The sequence below is a fragment of the Vigna unguiculata genome, chromosome 8 (assembly GCF_004118075.2).
Source record: "Vigna unguiculata cultivar IT97K-499-35 chromosome 8, ASM411807v1, whole genome shotgun sequence".
NCBI classification, from domain to species: Eukaryota; Viridiplantae; Streptophyta; class Magnoliopsida; order Fabales; family Fabaceae; genus Vigna; species Vigna unguiculata.
In genome coordinates this window covers 1,457,367-1,476,472 of record NC_040286.1, presented here as the reverse complement: position 1 = coordinate 1,476,472, position 19,106 = coordinate 1,457,367, and the positions used below count along the sequence as shown (strand labels likewise).

The 19,106-nt window shown below is 31.7% G+C and overlaps 3 protein-coding genes across 8 annotated transcripts; all 3 read left to right on the top strand.

Moving 5' to 3' along the window:
• Positions 1-1,464: 1,464 nt before the first annotated feature.
• LOC114195510 (peroxisomal membrane protein 11A) lies at positions 1,465-5,600 on the top strand. 4 transcript variants are annotated; one of them, XM_028086008.1, is made up of 2 exons: positions 1,465-2,503; positions 4,807-5,040. In XM_028086008.1, exon 1 carries the CDS (start codon positions 1,669-1,671, stop codon positions 2,461-2,463), a length of 795 nt encoding a protein of 264 aa, XP_027941809.1. In that variant the 5' UTR covers positions 1,465-1,668; the 3' UTR covers positions 2,464-2,503; positions 4,807-5,040. The 4 variants fall into 4 exon arrangements, with proteins under 4 accessions (XP_027941809.1, XP_027941808.1, XP_027941807.1 ...); XM_028086007.1 differs by lacking the exon at positions 4,807-5,040 and adding an exon at positions 3,160-4,009; XM_028086006.1 differs by lacking the exon at positions 4,807-5,040 and adding an exon at positions 5,050-5,366 and having other exon boundaries at positions 1,466-2,503.
• Positions 5,601-9,262: 3,662 nt separating this feature from the next.
• Positions 9,263-14,371, top strand: LOC114194074 (probable protein phosphatase 2C 55). 3 transcript variants are annotated; one of them, XM_028084118.1, is made up of 6 exons: positions 9,282-9,473; positions 9,707-9,735; positions 9,875-10,632; positions 10,874-11,198; positions 12,202-12,351; positions 13,729-14,371. In XM_028084118.1, the coding sequence occupies exons 3-6, from the start codon at positions 9,881-9,883 to the stop codon at positions 14,023-14,025; spliced, it is 1,524 nt and encodes a 507-aa protein (XP_027939919.1). In that variant the 5' UTR covers positions 9,282-9,473; positions 9,707-9,735; positions 9,875-9,880; the 3' UTR covers positions 14,026-14,371. The 3 variants fall into 3 exon arrangements, with proteins under 3 accessions (XP_027939918.1, XP_027939919.1, XP_027939920.1); XM_028084119.1 differs by having other exon boundaries at positions 9,313-9,566; XM_028084117.1 differs by having other exon boundaries at positions 9,263-9,473; positions 9,707-10,632.
• Positions 14,372-15,442: 1,071 nt separating this feature from the next.
• Positions 15,443-18,688, top strand: LOC114194601 (arabinosyltransferase RRA2-like). The gene is made up of 2 exons (XM_028084937.1): positions 15,443-15,785; positions 17,277-18,688. The coding sequence occupies exons 1-2, from the start codon at positions 15,615-15,617 to the stop codon at positions 18,390-18,392; spliced, it is 1,287 nt and encodes a 428-aa protein (XP_027940738.1). The 5' UTR covers positions 15,443-15,614; the 3' UTR covers positions 18,393-18,688.
• The last annotated feature ends 418 nt before the right edge of the window (positions 18,689-19,106 follow it).

The following is a 19,106-nucleotide window of genomic DNA, read 5'->3' as shown; positions in this document are numbered from 1 at the left end:
GTTTTCCAAGTAAAACCAAACATACACTAAATTGAATCAAATTCTATTCTTTGTTGAATTAATCCAAATCTAAGTCAAACGAAATATACCTAAATTTAAGTCAAATTTAAATGATTATTTAGGATATCCATTTCATGTAAGTTAAATGATTTTAAGAAGGTTTTTTTTGTCAAAACATTTATATTCTTAATTTTTCATATAAACTTTAACTCATTTTGCACTTTAAAAGTTGTAGTTTCCCAATTTCTATAGTTTAAAACAAGCTTAATTAATGATCTAGTTATCTAACGTGTTAGTTTGGTTCATTTGATTTCTTGTAACTTTTTGGTTTAATTAGATATTTTAATTTTTTAAAAAGGTTTAATTTGATTATTTTTCGTTAAGTTGATTATCATATGTCAATTTGTGAAATTTTTAATTTAATTTTTATTTTTTTATTTTCTTTTAATTGTAAAAAAATATACAAATTACTATGTGTAAGGTAATAGTCGTGCCACGTGTCAATCTGTGAATTTTAATTTCTTTATATATATCAACAAAAAAACATAAATGATCACGTGTCAAGTCATGATTGTGTCACGTATAACCGTAGTTATTAATTTTAATTCAAATTAGTCCCTCCATTTCTTTAAACCATCTAATTTTGTTATTTGAAAATTGGGACCAAATTAATAATTAAGCTTAATCACAATTTATATATACATGTTAAGATAACTTTTTAAAATTTATACATTAAATTATTTCACTCATATATTAATGTTATTTTATTTTTTACGACAATACAATATTATAAATGAAAAAATATGAAAAAATAAAATAATTTAAATATTTAAAGAATGATTTGATGTATAAATAATAATAATAATGATAAATTCTAACGGTTTAATTACTACTTTGTGTCAAATAAAAGATAACAAATTTAAATTGTATAAAAAATAAAAAGAAAATGTAATCAAAATTTCAAATGAAGAAACTAAATTAGAAATAACCAACACATGAAAATGACCTATGTGAAAAACATTTGAAATATTTAAAATTTCATAAATTAACACGTTACACCACGATATGTTTTTTTTTAAATCAAAATGTTTAAGAAGTTAAAAAAATTAGATTAAATTTTTTAACAAATTAAAAAATTAAATTAAATAAAAAATAAAAAAAAATCAAAATTAACCAAACTAATATATTAAATAGAGTAAGAGCTCTACCTTAACTTTAACTTAAACACGAAACTAAACAACTAATTAAATTTTTAAAATATCACGATAAGTTTCTTGTGTTAATTTTTTTTTACGTCAATCATCCTTTGTTCTGTGCACTTTTGGAACTTGTAATTTAATTCACTAATTTCTTTAGTCTAGCCACAGTTTTTTCATGCAATGTTTTTTATATTTGTTGTCATGCACATAATTTAAACTTTTATACAATCCAAATATACTGTAATTACAATGTCATTCATTTTCCATACCTAAGAAATTTTACCAAAAAAGGATTTTCTTAAAGGAAAAATCGATTTTTTCTTTTTCATTTATTGGTTCCATTTAACATTACTTTTTGTTACTTGTTCTAATCACAACGGAGGCACTTGAAGTTGCAGCACCACCACCGCTACCGCCACCACCTATTTCTTCCGGCGGCAACACCTTCCACCGCCCCGAATCGATTGTCATGGATTCCGATCCCAAACCTTCCACATCACCAGCGCCAAACCCTAACCCTAGCAAGCCACCACCGTCGAAGGAACAACACCACCGAGACCTATTGAACCACGTCGAAGCCTACCTCGCGAAGCGCGACGGCGTTGACAAGCTCCTCAAGATTTCCCGTTACGCCACCAAGCTCATCCTCGCCTCGTCGCTCCTTCAATCCTCCGACAACCCCGCCCTCAACCACCGCCTCAAATCCTTCGAATCCAGCGTCGGCGTCAGCCGCAAGGCCTTCCGACTCGGCAAATTCGTCCAAGACCTAAACGCTCTCCGAGCCTCCCACGTCCACTCCAACCGCCACCTCCTCTTCACCCTCCTCGCCTACGGCGGCGAAGGCTTCTACTACTTCGTCGAGCAGTTCGTCTGGCTCGCGAAATCCGGCCTCATCGATCCCAAACACGCGCGCGCGTTCCAGAAAGTGAGCGCGTGGGCGGAGCTCGTCGGGTATATCGGGAGCGTGGCGCTCAAACTCACCGATTTAAACACTATTGCTGAGGAGGAGTCGTGTCTGGCGTCGAGCGTGGAGATCTCGCGCTTGAGAGGGGTTGGGTGCGTGGAAGAAGATTACCGGTTGCGGAAGTTGAGAGAGAAGAAAATAATGAAGAGGCTTTCGGTTGTTCAGGATTTGGCCGATGCGGTTATGGCTGTGGACGATATTTTGGATGGGAATGGACCGTTTTCGAAACCGGTTTTCATGGCTTCCGCAGGGCTTTTGTCTGCACTCATTAGCACTCACAAGAATTGGGTCTCTTGCTGAATTTCTCACAGCTTCTTTTCATGGATAAAAAGTCATGTAGGTATGTATAATGTGTAGATAGAAAATTTGGTGCTTTGTTCTTTGTTACTTTCTCATGCTTATAGTTTTGGATTTTCCAATCAATACCAATTAAATGAATTAAAACGGCCATGATTCTATTTGTTTGTTCTACTTCTTTGTCTTCTTGTGGTTGTGGCCGTTCTGCTGCTTGCTGTCTGAATTTGTTTCGTTTGGTAAGGTTTTGATAGAAGAAAAGAAAGTAATGTTTTTCATAGAAGAAAAGAGTAATGTTAGTTCTGGGTTACGTTGAATTGTGTGTTAGAATCCATGGTTGAACTAGAAGAGAGAAATGGAGAAAATGTTATCAACTGGAAAAAGAAAATTGCATTAGAATGAGTACAGTGAGTGTTCACATAGGATTAGGAGGCTTGTATGACAACTAATCACTTAACTAGTTTTGTAATTGATTTAACTTATCTATACTGCAAAATTGAATGACTCCTTGTTGTTTAATGAAGTTCATTCATAATTTTTGTGGTTTTCTATCAATTTTAGTTGATGGGATTTTCTGTATTGTTGGTTGGGAAGAGTGTGTTGGACAGTTTCTTGCTTTAACTTTTATACATAGCTAGTGTGGCTTCATATAAAAGGAAAACATGAATGTATTGCCCGTATGTGATGCTTGATTTGTTTTAGGAATGCATTTTCATGCCACTTTATCCCTGTCGAGATGCATTGGCTATATAAAACTCTTGGATCGATGAATTTAGATAGTTTGCAGGAAGTCTCTGGTACAAGCATGATTGCCACCATTGTATACACACAAAAACCTAGATGAACTAGCAAGATTTGTCTCGTCACAAATTTCTTCAAAATGCTTCATAGTATGCTTGGATGTGGTTACTTAAGAGAGTTAGTCATTTATTTGGTGAATTTTAAAATTTTTAAAAGCTAAATGAGTTATTTGGATGAGAAAACTAAAAATTTAGGAATTTTATGAAGTATTTCAAATAACTAAAATAATTAAATTTGAAATTTACTACAAAAAGAGGAAATTGAAATTCTACAACTACTTACTCCCTCTCTAATAGAATAGAGATGTCAATTTGATCCATGACCCATGGGTCAGTTCCAACCCACTCTCGAATAAGCTACCATTTTATTGATTCACTAAATGATGGGTCACACAAAGTCTCAATTGTAAAGCTTTTCTTAAAATGGGTTAGGGTAAGGGTCAAAAAGTAGGTTGGGTAACACTAGATGTAAGTGGTAGGGACGTCAAGTTTTTGAAAGGTTGACCATTACATGATGACATCGACCTTGATCGATGAGGACTTTATAGATCCTCCGGCTATGGTAGTCGCAATGACGACTGGGTCGGGTTGGTCGAGTAGGTACATAAGATCGAATACCCAGAATATTTGGGTCAAGAGGAATACCCAAAGTATTTGGGCCGGGTAGGGACATGCACAATTCCAAAACCACCTTTGGTTGTAATTTATAAGAATTGTGTAAATTAAAGTTGAAACATCAATAATTATGAATATATATATATATATATATATATATATATATTGTTGGGTTTATATTCCATCATATATGATTATAATTATTGAGAGATTGTGGTTTTTATATATATATGACATTAGTCTTGTGTATATAAGACATTTGATAACACTTTTAACCCAAAATTTCTTAAGGCAATGTTGTGGACATTTCATCTTATATAGTGTTTATCTTTGTCTATTTTATCTAATGTGGGACTTTGACTCATATTTAAACTATTATCAAAATATATATATATATATATATATATATATATATAATTGTAAATGATATTTGCATTTTTCTTTCTATAAGCGAATTTAAACATATAAAAAAATAAAACAATAATATGTCTAACATTGAAAATTAATTATGTTATTTGAAACGAATAAACTACACTAAAATAAAACACAATAATACAGTGAAATAAAGCACGAAACTGTTCAATACTGACTTTTAAGTTCACAAATCTTGTCTTCAACTTCATCAATCTTTTGATGGACATATTTTAGACCATGATGAAGATTCAATTATATAGTATTCAGAGTTACGTGGAGTTAGTACATACCTTGTGGCAGTCCCTGATTTCATCTTATATTTTATTTAGTATATTATCATCCTTGGAAAGATGGGATTGTTGTCATTGAACTCCCCCATCTTCTTCTCTACTTCTAGGGTTTTCTTCGTTTGAGACACGTTATTTGTGATGGTTACATTTGCCATGTTGTCATGCATTATTTATATTGATCACATTTAATTTGTTGAAAGATCTCTCATTTAGAAATTTAACCACTATAGGATTTGTCTTACTTTCTAAACACACCAAATCCAGTATACAAAAGAATTCAAGTTATTAGAAGACTACAACGCAGAGACATGTAATTTCAGCTTTTGCATCTTCGCATGTCTTAAATATTATGTTTCATGACTCATAACATGAATATATCATCTTGCAATACTTGTGTATAGCTACTAATATGAGGACTCAAAATATGAACATAATTTGTCCTCAAATACTTAAATTATTTACATTCTTACAAGGATGTCCATGAAGCTCCAATTTGAGCATTGCAGCCAAAAAGACATCTCTGTCATCGATGAGGTTTTGAGGAATGTATATAAGATCAAACTTTTGTTCCTTGTTGGCCACATTCATCCAATCATAAGTTTGATTTTTTTTTCTTCAACATTTTTGTTACTAGATCTTCTGTGTCAAGGAGTTTTAAGATTTCTATATATTACTTTTATGAGATCCTCATAATAATTATCTCCATAATAAAAATGTATCCAAGGACCGAAAGATCAGATGTAATGTAAATGCAAATTCAGTTATGACAAAGAAAGGAAAATTTATTACCTTATAGTCTGTGCTCATAATCATTATAATATTTTTTTTAATCTGTTTTTCAGTTATGAAATAAGGAGCATAATGTAACAAAATATGGAAGATGAAATGGGCGAGACAGGTTTTGAGGATGACGAAGACATTACGTATATAGTCTGTGTCAAACATTGACAACACACACGCACACATATAATATACTTTAATTCATTTTTTTTTTATCTATTTTTAATCTACTATTTCAATCATTATTAAATCATTTATTTTGATTTTTTTAGTAATGTAATGTGATAATCTAATAATGATTAGAACGATAGATTAAAGTGAATAAAAAAAATGGGTTAAAATATTATTATTCTTTCTTTCAGTAACTTTATATATAAATAAAAAAAATAGAATATCACAACTTTAATTTGCAATTCTATCATAAATTATATAATTAACTTTTGTTAAAATAGTAATTGAATATACCAACGTCGATTTTATAGAATTTTGGTAACATGGTTTGAAATTATGAAAGAAGTGTTTTATGATGTTTTTTTTCTTCCCTTTGTATGATTACACAAGTTTTAATATAATGTGAAACTTTGAATTACTTATGTGCTAATTTTCTTAAACCTTAAACGTGTAATTTAATAGCAACAGTTAATGTATATTCTTACATAGGTTTACGGATTATGTACAGTACGTAAATCATTTGTTCGAAACTTTCGTAATCATGCCTAAAGAATAAACAAATACTTTATTTTTTCATAATCTCTAAACTAACATGGGAAAAAGCTAGTCATATTAAAAAATGTTATGAAGAATTGATGATTGAGTTAATGAGATTAACCTAAAATTAGGGACAAAAATTTGATACCAAATCAAGAGTTCATAAGTATCCTAATAGAAATGTTGATAGTTTGACTTTTTCGAGGATAAGTTATTGTATTTCATTTATGTTAATATTTTAAGTACTTCAACTACCAATTATGTATGCACAAGACCTCTAGGATTATAACTGCATGACATGTGCACCAAACATACTATTTTCATTAATTAGTCAATCATATTATTTAATATATACAAAAACAATGACATATTTATATTGTTTTATAATGATCTGTATTCTTTTCTTATCGGATTATATATGCAAAAGATGGTCAAATTTTCTAAATTAAAAATCAAATATAATCAACATGAATAATGGATGGTAGGGATAATAAAGAAAATTCAAGGGAAACACTTTTACCTTTCAATGATGATATATGTTAAATCAAATATTGAGAGGGAAGTATTCAAGAGTTACGAGAAAGATTCGTTTAAGTTCACATTTTATCTAAATTTGCATTTAAAAATAAAATTTTTTGGATTAATAATTTTGTAATTATAGTTTTAGAAAAAATCATAAAGTGATTTGACTCTATTTTGTTACATTTTGTTTTATATATATTTTTTATATTTATTATATTTTTTATATCTGTTATATTTTTCATAATTTCTATAAATCTCAATATTCATAATATTTTATATTGTAATTATATAACTTATAATATTTTAATTATAATATAACTTTTAAAATTTTATAAGTATGCATCTCCTAATTAAGTCTATATTAAACGCTTAAAATTAAAATGTGATCTTAGACTAGTGTTTATTATAAAATAAAAAATATGCAAAAAAATTCAACTAAGCTTGAACACTTTATCTTTAAATCTTTGTAATAATATGAGACACGTTTATTTAAGAGCATTAAAAGATAAGAACTAATAACTTAAAAGACAATTTTATAAGTTATAAGTTGTTCTCATTTAAGAAAAAAAAACATAACTAAAACAAGATATTAAGGATTTTTTCCTTTTCATGAATATGAAATTAGAAAAATGTTTGCTATATTTGATTTACTTCCTAAAAAAAAACTAACTTTATCAGGACACGATGTTTTTTAAAAAAAGGCAAGATTTTTCTAATATTGATTTTCAACTAACTTGTCCACAAAAGACATTCTTGTGAGATTGATGAAAAACAAACTTTGCAAAATAAAAATAGAAATTTACTAAAAAGGGAAATTTTACCTATATTATTTATAGTAACAGATGAATTATCTTGATAAAATAAAACTTTACTTTTGACTTTTAAAGAACTAGAATAACTATTTTTTACCTAGCAAAGAAGATTTAGTTATTATTAATAATCGCAATAATTTTAAGCAATCATGATTATTGGTATGAAATGTCTTTTTTGGAATTTTATTTCTTATGTTTAGCTTACCTTTTAAAATAAGTATTTCACAAAAATAGATTTTAATCAAATTTCATGTGAAAACATTTTCGAAAGTGAGAACTAACCGTCCCAAATTAAAAAGAAAAATTGTTGCCACTAAATATTTAACATGCCAATAAAGTGATATTTTTTTATAAAAAATACATTTTTATATTCATCAAATTGATGTAAATATTTTTAGCAATATTTTTACCGATTAATAATAACGGATCCTATAATTATCCTTAAACTATTAGGACATAATGTTGTTATTTAATATATAAGTATATTTCAATTATTATTTAATAAAAGATATCAATTTATATACTCAAAAGGTTTATAAATTCTTAATTTCACTATACTAATCTTTTATTCAAAGCGATAAATTATTATCATATTATTTGATCTCTCACACTATGATGCACATATACGATACGTGTATCAGATGCAAGATGTATTTAATACATCAATATGTTTATTTTCAAAATAATAAGATACGATACGTGATAGATGAATATTGAAAATATACAATAATTTTATAAACATAATAAATATATGATTGTTAATATGTGAATCCAAATTTTCTAATTAGAGACAATTTATTTTGGTAGCCAAAATCTGGTAACTGATGTTAGTAACCAATTTAGAAACCAATTTATAATTAAAACTATTTTAATTATCAAATTGGATACCAATTATAATTGTTTTGAACTATTTTAGTTGTCAATTTGGTCACTATACAGTGGCTAATCATTTGTTGTCACTAAAATTGGTCACTATTCAAAGATTTTATTGTAGTGTACTGCGACTTTGTAATTCGTTGATAAGTATCATTAGAGTATCCTACATTATTGGACACGATAACATGGATACGTAACCCATGTTGAAGTATCGGTACATCATAACACACACTTAAGTTGATGAGAGTTTTTTTAGGTAAATTTTCCTTTCATTACTATTAACAAATTCATTCATTTCATCTAGATCATGTATTTAATCAAGATCACTCATTTCATTTCGAAATCTATTCGACAAATTTTATAAAAACAAATAATGGAATAAAAGTTTCAATAAAAAATACTTTTTCATATTTGTCAAATTTATGTAAATATTTTGAGTAACATTTTTACTAATTAAAAAATAAATTAAATATGATTTTAGTTATTGAACACGAAATTAGAATTTGATATATCCAAAACTTCGCACATTTTAGTATAAAAATCTTAAAATTAATACAAAATATGCTGCTTGAATTAAGTTTTTGGACTAAAATTAACAATTACATGATTGAAAAAAATTAACATAATATATAAAAAGTTTTATCATAATAACATTGAACAAGCAAGTTTATGGATAAATAAATCAAAATAAGGATTAAAGGTAAACGCAGATAAACATGATATCTTAAAAGAGTAAATATTTTTAACTAACTATTAAGAAATTAATAAATAAATATTTAATGCAAATTAAGTTTAAAATTTCACAATAAGAATAGTATAATTGTTATTATTATTATTATTATTTATTCATGATTATCCAATTAGATGTTAATTTATATATCAACTTTATTAATTTTTAATAAAAAAAATCCATGATTAATTGATAAAATGCATTATTTTCCATATCTACTAAACATATCAACTAAAAAATTCTTAATAAAGTGTTTTCTGTTTCTGCTCTTATCTCTGTTTGATGAGATAACAAGATAAATTAATAATATATTTAGAAGCAGTGGAAAATTCGAGATTCCTGAAATTGTAACAAATTTCGATCTTCTTCTTCTTGCTCTCGAAGGTTTTCACCATGTTGCGGCCATTGCAGGTTCTTCTCCCAAGCTTCAAAGGTTACGGAGAGAAACCCTAAGCCTCCATCGTGGCACGTGCGTAAATTCATTCAGTTAACTGAAAAATTCTTTTTTCCTTTAATATTTAACCACCCAGTAACCCTTTTGGTTACGTTTCAACCATTTACGGTTAGGGTTTTTCTTCCCTCCAATTTTGAATTTCTTGAGTTCTTAATTTTATTTTTTTGGTTTTAATTACGAGCGTGATTGTTTGCTTGAATGAATAATTTGTTTCGTTTTGAGTTTAATTGTGGAATAATGTAACCCAGGTGTCTGAATTATTGAAGGCTTATTCAAGGTATTTGTTTGTGTGCTTTGTTGAAAGTTGATTAGGGTGTTATTGTATTCGGAGCTATGAGATTGTATTGTTTAGCTTGTTGTGGTGGTGGTAACCCTCTTGTTGTGTTTGGTGAACCTTGATCATTGGGTTGGTGAAGAATAAAATGCCATCTAATTACTTATCGAGGCTTGGAGCTTCAATTCAGAGATCGGTTGTGGGGAAAGAAAGGGGGATATTTGAATCCGCTGAAATTCTGATTGGGCAAGGAAAGTTGTGGTTTGGTAGTTCCAAGTTTTTTCATTCTGTGCATAGTTCATATTGTGTGGAACTTAGCCTGCTCGTGCGCCCCGGCGTTGCCTTAGCTTCGAGCTCTGAATTGGGTGGAAAAAGAAGAACTTTGTCTGTGGTTGACACACTGTCTCGGACATTTTCGGTTCCGTCTGTGTCGGGGCCGTCGTTTCAGGTCTGTGGATACCACATTGGTTCTGCCCTTGCCGGACCTGATCAGTTTTCCAGTGGTGGAACTGGATTTAGGATTAAGGCAATGGCTGCTCATTTGCCCGGGATAGTGGTTGGTGAATCTTATGTGGACAACCTGAGTTTGAAGGGTGTTCGCCGATCAGTGTCAACCAAGAGGGTTGGTAGTATATGTTTAAACACGAGTTTGAGGAATGGTGGAAAAGTGAGCATGAGTTTGAAAAAGCATCAGCAGCCAGATAACAGTGCGATTTATGGATATTTCATTTATAGTGCTGCCAAGACCTGGTATAATTCTCACCCTTACATGCAGTCAGGATCTGGAGCTTTCCATAGCTTGTCAACCTCGTGTTACTCAGTTGGGCCTGCTCATGACGTACCTTTTGACACTTCTGTCCGTGAGGAACAGTCAAGCAGTTCTGCAGATTCATCTGAACAGTATGTTATTCTCTCTTATTTATTTTACTCCATGTGATATTTTGGTCCAGTGACTTTGACACCATGGTGATATCACTGTACAGGAAAAACTCATAAATTTGCTTTGTGTTTGCCTTTTGGATCAACTGACATGTATAAGCTATGTAATAGAATATTGGGAAGCTATGTATGGTGGTTAAAAGTATATTTTGAATCTGCAATCTTATGGCTTATAGTACATGATTGGAGATGTTGACTGCAGGAAAACTCCTTCAGGCAAGACCCTTAAGTTAATATCAGCATCATGCTACTTGCCCCATCCTGATAAAGAAGAAACTGGTGGAGAAGATGCTCATTTTATATGTTCTGAGGAGCAAGCAATAGGGGTGGCAGATGGTGTTGGTGGATGGGCAGATCTTGGTGTTAATGCTGGATATTACTCTCGTGAGCTTATGTCCAAATCAGTGGAAGCTATTCAGGAGGAACCCAAAGGTTCAATTGATCCAGCTAGGGTGCTGGAAAAAGCACACTCAAGTACAAAAGCGAAAGGTTCCTCCACCGCATGCATCATTGCACTTACTGATCAGGTTAACTTCTCCTTTATGCTCTTCTGTTTGGAATATTACAGCAGCTTCTGCTCCATAACTTTGACATATATTACCGTAGTACTGAATTTAACTTATTGCTTCCTTTTTAGTTGCTATTTTTAGTATCCTTTTCTACTATCCAATGTTCTTCCGGTGATTGGTTTAACCCTTTCAGCTTATTTTCTTCATTCCACAGCATTTATTTGTGGAAAACCCATATAGAGTCCTGGTAAACGATTCCACAATATATTGGCTTTCCAAAATAATTTTCACTGTTCTGGTAACTTAATTATGTGGAGAAGTTTCAAAGCAGTAATCTTAGATCTTTATAGATCTTGTGACCTAGTGCATTTTAACATACGTAGTGAATCATGATGCAAAAGTTCCAGTTTATATCGCCAAATGCTGTCTTAAATAATTTATGGTAAAAGTAGTCCTCAATGTGCTTGTAATAGTTAAAAGTCTCTTTTAAAAGCTTTTTATGTGCTTGTAAGTTGCACCAGTTAATTTTCTGAAATATAATTTTGTTAGCATTGGATACATCTAAGCATAAGATTACATAATATGAAGTTCCATGGTCGGGATTGTTGAGTAATTTACTAAGGTAGCATACTAGCATTTGGTAGACTACTTCAAATGGGGTGAAACATTATGAGTTCTTACATTTTGGAAAGAAAATAGAACAGGACATAAGGTAAAAAAAGTGGTGCATTTTGGTTAAAGGGTTGAACAAGAAAGAATGAAGCAGCACACATTCCACTCCATTCTATTTGCATATCAAACATTGCATAGTAATTTCTAAACTCTGTTCCTGAACTTTGACTCTTTTTTTTCCTGCTTTTCTTCATTTTATATTTTTAATTGAGGGCTTGTGATTTTTCTTGGTTACAAATATTCTACTCTGATTTGTAAGTAAATAATTTTGCTATTTTGTAATTCTGAAAGAGATCTCGGTTTTGTTTCATTCTTCACATATCTTCATTATTGTGTGTTTCTTGCACAGGGCCTTAATGCTATCAATTTAGGAGACAGTGGGTTTATGGTAGTCCGGGATGGGTGCACCGTATTCCGATCCCCAGTGCAGCAACATGATTTCAATTTCACCTATCAGCTGGAATGTGGTAGGAATGGTGATTTACCTAGTTCTGGTCAGGTATTTTCCTATTTTTTGGACTTTATCCTTGGCAGAATCGGATTAAATTGGTCAATGAAGCATCTTTTCTGCACCCACTCTTAATGGTAGAGTGTGCTTATCTGATTTTTGAAAAAATGTTTGCTACTGCATATGCTACTCGTTTATATATTTTAATATGGTTATTGTATATATAATTAATATAACAAATGTATACCATTCTCTTCTGTATATCTACTGTAAGATTTAAACCTTGTTTCAGAAGAGTTCTTTTATACATACAATTATATATTATTTATGTTAATGAGGTTTATAATCACTGTTTTTTAGGATTATTCAATTTAGTCCAGTGTTTTTAAATTTTTTCAAATGAGTCTTTTAATGTACCATTTGTATTCAATTAATTGTTACAAACTAGACTGTTCAATGCTTTACATGTCATCTACAAGTGAATTTGTAATCACCAAGTCAGGCTGAATCAATAATCTAATGTTAGTAGTAATCCAATTTAGGCAACAGATGACTTCAGTGATTGCATTAATACAGATCTTAAATATTGGACTTAGATGAAAAAAAAGAGAACATTTTCTAAAAACATGAGACATAGTTGATTAAGGAATTACTCAGGAGCTGTACTGCAGAGCCAGAAAAATTTAATTAGAGGGACAAAACTCACATGTCTGGATAAATAAGCATGCATGCAAAAAAGAAAGAGTCCAGATTCTAACAGTTCCATTCAATTTATTGTTGTGGAGTCAAGCTTATTATGTTTGCCAATTTTGTTAAGTAGCCATTATAGGGGTTCTATAACTCCATTTCGTAGTAGAATTTCCCAGATATGCAAATGTGACTCTGTCCACTATTGCATCCACTAGTTTGCTGTAGTTGCAGCATGCGTCCTGCATCTTCGTGCTGCGGTTTCAACTACTGTCTTACTTCCACTATATGCCCATGATGCTGTCAGCTATATGACATAGCTAATTATTGGCTTTCTGCTATATTTTGCAATCCGCAACTGGTTGCACATATTCGCAGTTTATGTTTCATGAATCAATATTTGGCTGCTGATATAATTGTTAGTGTGCTGGCTTGTATTTGAAGTCGTAGTTCTTTGTTTCTGGGAGAGACTGCTTGTTTCTTCTATAGAACTGTTTACTACATGATTTTCTGCCCTATTTTGTGTCTCGTTTATGCACTATGGTATTCTTTTTCCTGCTGATATATATCTGTCTCTACATCAAGAATTCAACCGTGAACTAGTAGTCAAACTTGGTTTTAGATTATTTTTGCTGATGATTGGAGAATAAACTCATTCAGTTTTTTATGAGGTTTGGATTTATGCATCTAAGTTTTTTCTACTAGTATGATATGCTTGATGGTTTGTTTTGTTTATGTTAGGTTTTTACCATTCCTGTTGCACCTGGTGATGTCATAGTTGCTGGTACAGATGGACTGTTTGATAACTTGTACAATAATGAGATTACAGCAGTGGTGGTTCACGCCATGAGAGCAGGATTAAGTCCTCAAGTTACAGCCCAGAAGATAGCTGCATTAGCACGTCAACGCGCACTTGATAAAGACAGACAGACTCCTTTCTCAACCGCTGCTCAAGATGCCGGTTTCCGTTACTACGGTGGCAAGCTTGATGATACCACAGTTGTAGTTTCCTACGTTACCGGCTCAGCAGATGCATAATTCCGTTTTGTTGTGCCCTCTGTATATAATCACACTTTTCTAACGGTTGTGACATGTTTTTAAGGTAACATTTATAGGTCACAAGATAGTGCCATTGAATTTAAATTTTCCGTCGTCCTTGTTATGCTTGGTTTGTTTGTCCAACCGAGTAGTGGTTACACTGAGAATAGTATGTCCAGTTAGGGGAGAAAGATATTTGTTGGAGGTGGAGGAGTTAAGTTACCAGAGTCTATTGACTTCTATCAGGTGGACGTTAATTCTTGCTGTCAATGTTGTGAACATAGCAAATAATGGAGTGTTATCTCATAATTCCCTATCACGAATTAGGGTTACATTTTTTGTTGATTTTGATGGTGTTGTCATTTACTATTTGTGCTATTTTATTTGTACTAAATAAAAATAAGTATGTGCAAGCAGAAAAATGCATATTCAATAAGCATTTCTTCAAGTTTTCAGTAGTATGTTCCAATTGACTTCTTTTTACCAGCAACATGGGGTTCAGTAGTGTTACTTATTGCTTGTGATCATAATCTTATATATACAAGTTCCATAAATCAACTTCTACATCGCACCACCTCAACCTAGAATTATCTGAAACATTTCTTCAAATCCTTTAACAAACCAGAACCACCCCAAAGTTTTCTATGGTCAAGCTACATTATGTTATTTTGGTAATTTTATATATATAAAAAAAGAACATTTCAAGCCGCGAGATTTTCACCTAGAGAGTAAAATGAAGTAATCAACCACTACATTAGGTAAAATTAACAAATTGGCCAAAATATTGTGCATGTAATGTAAAAAAGATAAGGATAATATATTTTAACTTACACTTATGATTCACTTTTAATTTAGTATTTCAATCATCATTAAATTATCTATTTTGATTCTTTTTAGTGATGTGATGTGATGACATAACGGTGATTAAAGTAATGAGTTAAAAGTAAAAGTAAAGTACCGAAGTTATGAGTTTATATATATTTTCATATATGGGTTATGATTATAGTTATTGAGAGATTGTGGTTTTATATGGTTATATGATATTAGTCTTTTACGCATATAAGATCTTTGATACTAGTTTTATACAAAATGATGTTATGAACCTCTAGACCTTTATTCTTATATAGTGATATAATGTTTAATTTTGTCTTTTCTTAAATAAATTTATAAATATATTTTTTTAATTTAATGAGATGAATTTTTGTTTAACTAATATTCTTAAAATTTGATAAAAAAAATGTATTAAAATTTAAAATATAAACAAATTTCAATTTCGCTTTTAAAATTGACAAAGTGAACGTATAATTGATTTTTATCTGCATAAATTGGAGCCATGTTGAAGAGTTTGAAAAGTTACACCATTGATATGTTTGAGAGAATATGGTTGCTTATAATAATGAGAGTCTAACAGGAACATGGATCACATTAATAACAATTAAAAATGCCATAAGTCAGAGAAACAAATGCTTAACACTTCTTCTCCACTCTCTCTGCCAGCTGCCACAGCTCCTTCAACCTTGTGAGTTGAAATCTGAATTTCTTTTCGTTCCGTTTAGGGTTTCGAATTGGATCCGATAGAGAGACGCAGCATGGTGGGTCGGAGAGACGCATTGCTCACCAGAGATAAAGGCCAGTCATCCGCCGGATCTCGGATCGTCGCCGCCGTTGTCGTCGGCGTTCTCATCGGCTGCGTCTTCGCCTTCTTCTCTCCCAATGGCCTCTTCACCGCCGCTCCCACTCCTCTCATTCGCCACCCCAAGGTTTTCATTCATCTTCTTTCTCTTTTTTTATCTCTTCATTTTTTTTTACGAGTCAACGGCTATCTTGTTCCCGGAATGTGCACATGCTGTTATGTTAGTCCTTGAATTGAAGGAAATTAACAACGATGATCAAATTAGTTCAAAATTCAAATGATCTAGTGTCACTAATTTTATAGTATTAACATCTATTTAGGATTAAAATCGCAGTACGTAATGAAATTTCGAGATTTGCTAGACATTTCAGGGACTTGTTTAATATATTTTGAATTTCGGAAGTTAATATGACATGACATGACCTACCAGTTCCAGTGACTAAAGTGATTCTTTACTCTTTGCAGGGATAGGAGTAATGTTATATGGTTCAAATTTATTCTTGATTAAATCACCCACTCAGCTCTCAATTTACAATTTTTTTTCTTTTTTTTAGTTTAGATTCTGTGCTCTTACACTGTGAACTAATCACTCTTGGACTTTTAAAGTAATTACTGGGATGAAACATCTTTTGAGTTCTTGAAAACTAGGTAGCTGTTGTGATATTAGTCTCTAAAATAAGAAAATTCTAACAAGGTTCCAAAAAGTGTAATTTGTCAAACTTATGTATAAGTGACAAAGTATTAAAGTGACAGTCATTTGAACTGTTGGGGCTTATTAAATTGTTAGGATAGGCGGGAATCATGGCTCTGATACCAGGTAGACTTTAAGTCTAACTCAACCTTATAAAATTGATGTGTAAGGTGAGGTTTGTATCCACTTTTATACTGTAAATTGATCTTATTTCTGGTTAATGTGACTTTCAATACTTTAAACTGATATCTCTAGTTAATATCGGATTTTCAACCAACACTAATATGAGAATACTTGCAATTTTTCAAGGACTAAAAAAATGGTATTTTACTGTAATAGTTAACAAACTTACCATGCATGACAATTTATAATTGATTAAGTAGTGCGTACACCATTTTTATAATTAGTCGTCTTAGTTATTAGTATCAATGATCTCACCATTTAATTCTTAACTTTGGTAACTGTATTATTTTGGCTCTTCACTTTGGTGTGCATCAATCAATTTAGTCCCTTCTTTATGCTACATCTACCAAATTGATTCCCGGTACTTGATTTTGTTGTGCTTCAGTTTTGGTGTCTCTGACACCAGGGGCCAAATGGATGTGCGATTATCAAATTCAAGAACTAAATTGATTCATTTTGTATCGTTGGCGACCAAATTCACTGGTTGTATTAATTTTAGGGACTAGAATGGACAATAGGTTTAAAAGTCTGATTAAATTTGCTTAACCTGTCCTTGTAATTTTGATTTATTACTCATTTATTCTCGTAATACTACTTAGTAAAGAAAATATTAATAACAAACTAAATGCAATTATTGTCTTAAAATATATCAAATAGAATTCTTACTATTTAGAAGGACGTGTATGAAGAATACAAAACGGGTATACAACAATTAGTTACATTGATTGTTTCTGTTGATTTTAGATGGTTTCATCTGCGTGCGAATCACCAGAACAAGTTAATGCGCTTAAAGTTGATATTCTATCAGCAAAAGAGAAAAATTCCGAGCTGAAGAAGCAGGTGAAGGATCTTATGGAGAAGCTGCGTTTGGCTGAGCAAGGAAAGGGCCATGCACAGGAACAGTTTCTTGTTCTTGGTGAAAGCCACAAGGCTGGGCCCTTTGGAACCGTCAAGGCTCTCAGAACCAATCCACCTGTCATTCCTGACGAATCTGTGAACCCCAGATTAGCCAAAATTTTGGGGGAAGTTGCTATTTATAAAGAGCTAATTGTTGTCCTTGCTAACACTAATGTGAAGGAGATGTTGGAGCTATGGTTCACCAACATCAAGAAGGCTGGCATTCCTAATTATTTGGTTGTTGCCTTAGATGATAACATTGAAGAGTTCTGCAAATCCAATGATGTTCCTGTGTATAGAAGAGATCCTGATCAAGGTGTTGATGCAGTCGGTAAGAGTGGTGGTAACCATGCTGTTTCGGGATTGAAATTTCGTGTTTTGAGAGAATTTCTGCAACTGGGTTACAGTGTTCTTCTCTCGGACGTTGACATTGTGTACTTGCAGAACCCGTTTGATTATCTCTATAGGGATTCAGATGTGGAGTCTATGTCTGATGGTCACAATAACATGACAGCTTACGGGTATAATGATGTCTTTGATGAACCCTCAATGGGTTGGGCTCGCTATGCTCATACCATGCGAATATGGGTTTATAACTCTGGTTTCTTTTACATAAGGCCTACTATTCCTTCAATTGAGCTCTTGGATCGTGTTGCTAACCGACTCTCCAATGACCCAAAATCGTGGGATCAGGCAGTTTTTAACGAGGAGCTCTTTTTCCCTTCTCATCCTGGTTATGATGGACTTCATGCTGCAAAAAGGACGATGGATATGTACCTTTTTATGAACAGCAAGGTTCTCTTTAAGACTGTCAGAAAAAATGCTAAACTCAAGAAGCTGAAGCCTGTGATTATACATGTTAATTACCATCCTAACAAGTTTGAGAGGATGAAGGCAATAGTTGAGTTCTATGTCAATGGGAAGCAGGATGCGCTGGACCATTTCCCAGATGGTTCTGATTGATAGGAACATGAGAATGAACATGTTTCCAATACGGAGAAGGATTTGTATGTTCCAATTGATGTGATACAGAGGCAACCATTGCAGTTCACCTCCCAGGATCAGTTCTATCTCAATGTACTTTCTTTCAAGTTTTACAATTTGTTGCTTTTGATAATTAACCAGGTTTTCTTTGTACCTTATGCTCTTCACTTTGTATATATTTTTCATCTCTAATGAGTTAAAATTCAACTTGTCTGCTTTGAACATGGCCGTTTCGTTCTTGTTGTTGTTTAATGCAAATAAATTAACTTTTTGTATTACAGTGTTTTGGATATGAAATTGCATGAGATGGCTGCTAGTGATTGTTGTCGGGATCTTTAAAGTCTAAGTACCTGCATATTATTGGTTTCTGAATTAACCTGAAAAACGTGCAACCTGTTGGAAGATGAAATAATATGCTTGATCTTGTGTAATTGTTAGTGTGTTTTGGGGATTCTTGAATTTTTTTTTAAGATTAAACATGTAATTTAGGATTTCGTGTCTAACGTTAAGGATATAATTTAAGATACATACATATATATATATATATATATATATATATATTCTTATTAAGTAAACCTTTATATAATAAAGTTATCAATTCAGTTTTTGTCGTCATACAATGGTCAAGTCTTCTTAATTTGATTTTTTTAAGGATAGCACATTTTTACTATAGTTATTTTATGTTTAACACTA

Bases quoted from the DNA above. Each gene is read 5' to 3' on its own strand.
- LOC114195510 (XM_028086005.1), top strand. From the start codon at position 1,669: ATGGATTCCGATCCCAAACCTTCCACATCACCAGCGCCAAACCCTAAC.
- LOC114194601 (XM_028084937.1), top strand. From the start codon at position 15,615: ATGGTGGGTCGGAGAGACGCATTGCTCACCAGAGATAAAGGCCAGTCA. The intron at 15,786-17,276 runs GTTTTCATTCAT...TGTTGATTTTAG, and splicing joins CTCTCATTCGCCACCCCAAG to ATGGTTTCATCTGCGTGCGA.
- LOC114194074 (XM_028084117.1), top strand. From the start codon at position 9,881: ATGCCATCTAATTACTTATCGAGGCTTGGAGCTTCAATTCAGAGATCG. The intron at 11,199-12,201 runs GTTAACTTCTCC...TTTCTTGCACAG, and splicing joins TCATTGCACTTACTGATCAG to GGCCTTAATGCTATCAATTT. The intron at 12,352-13,728 runs GTATTTTCCTAT...TGTTTATGTTAG, and splicing joins ATTTACCTAGTTCTGGTCAG to GTTTTTACCATTCCTGTTGC.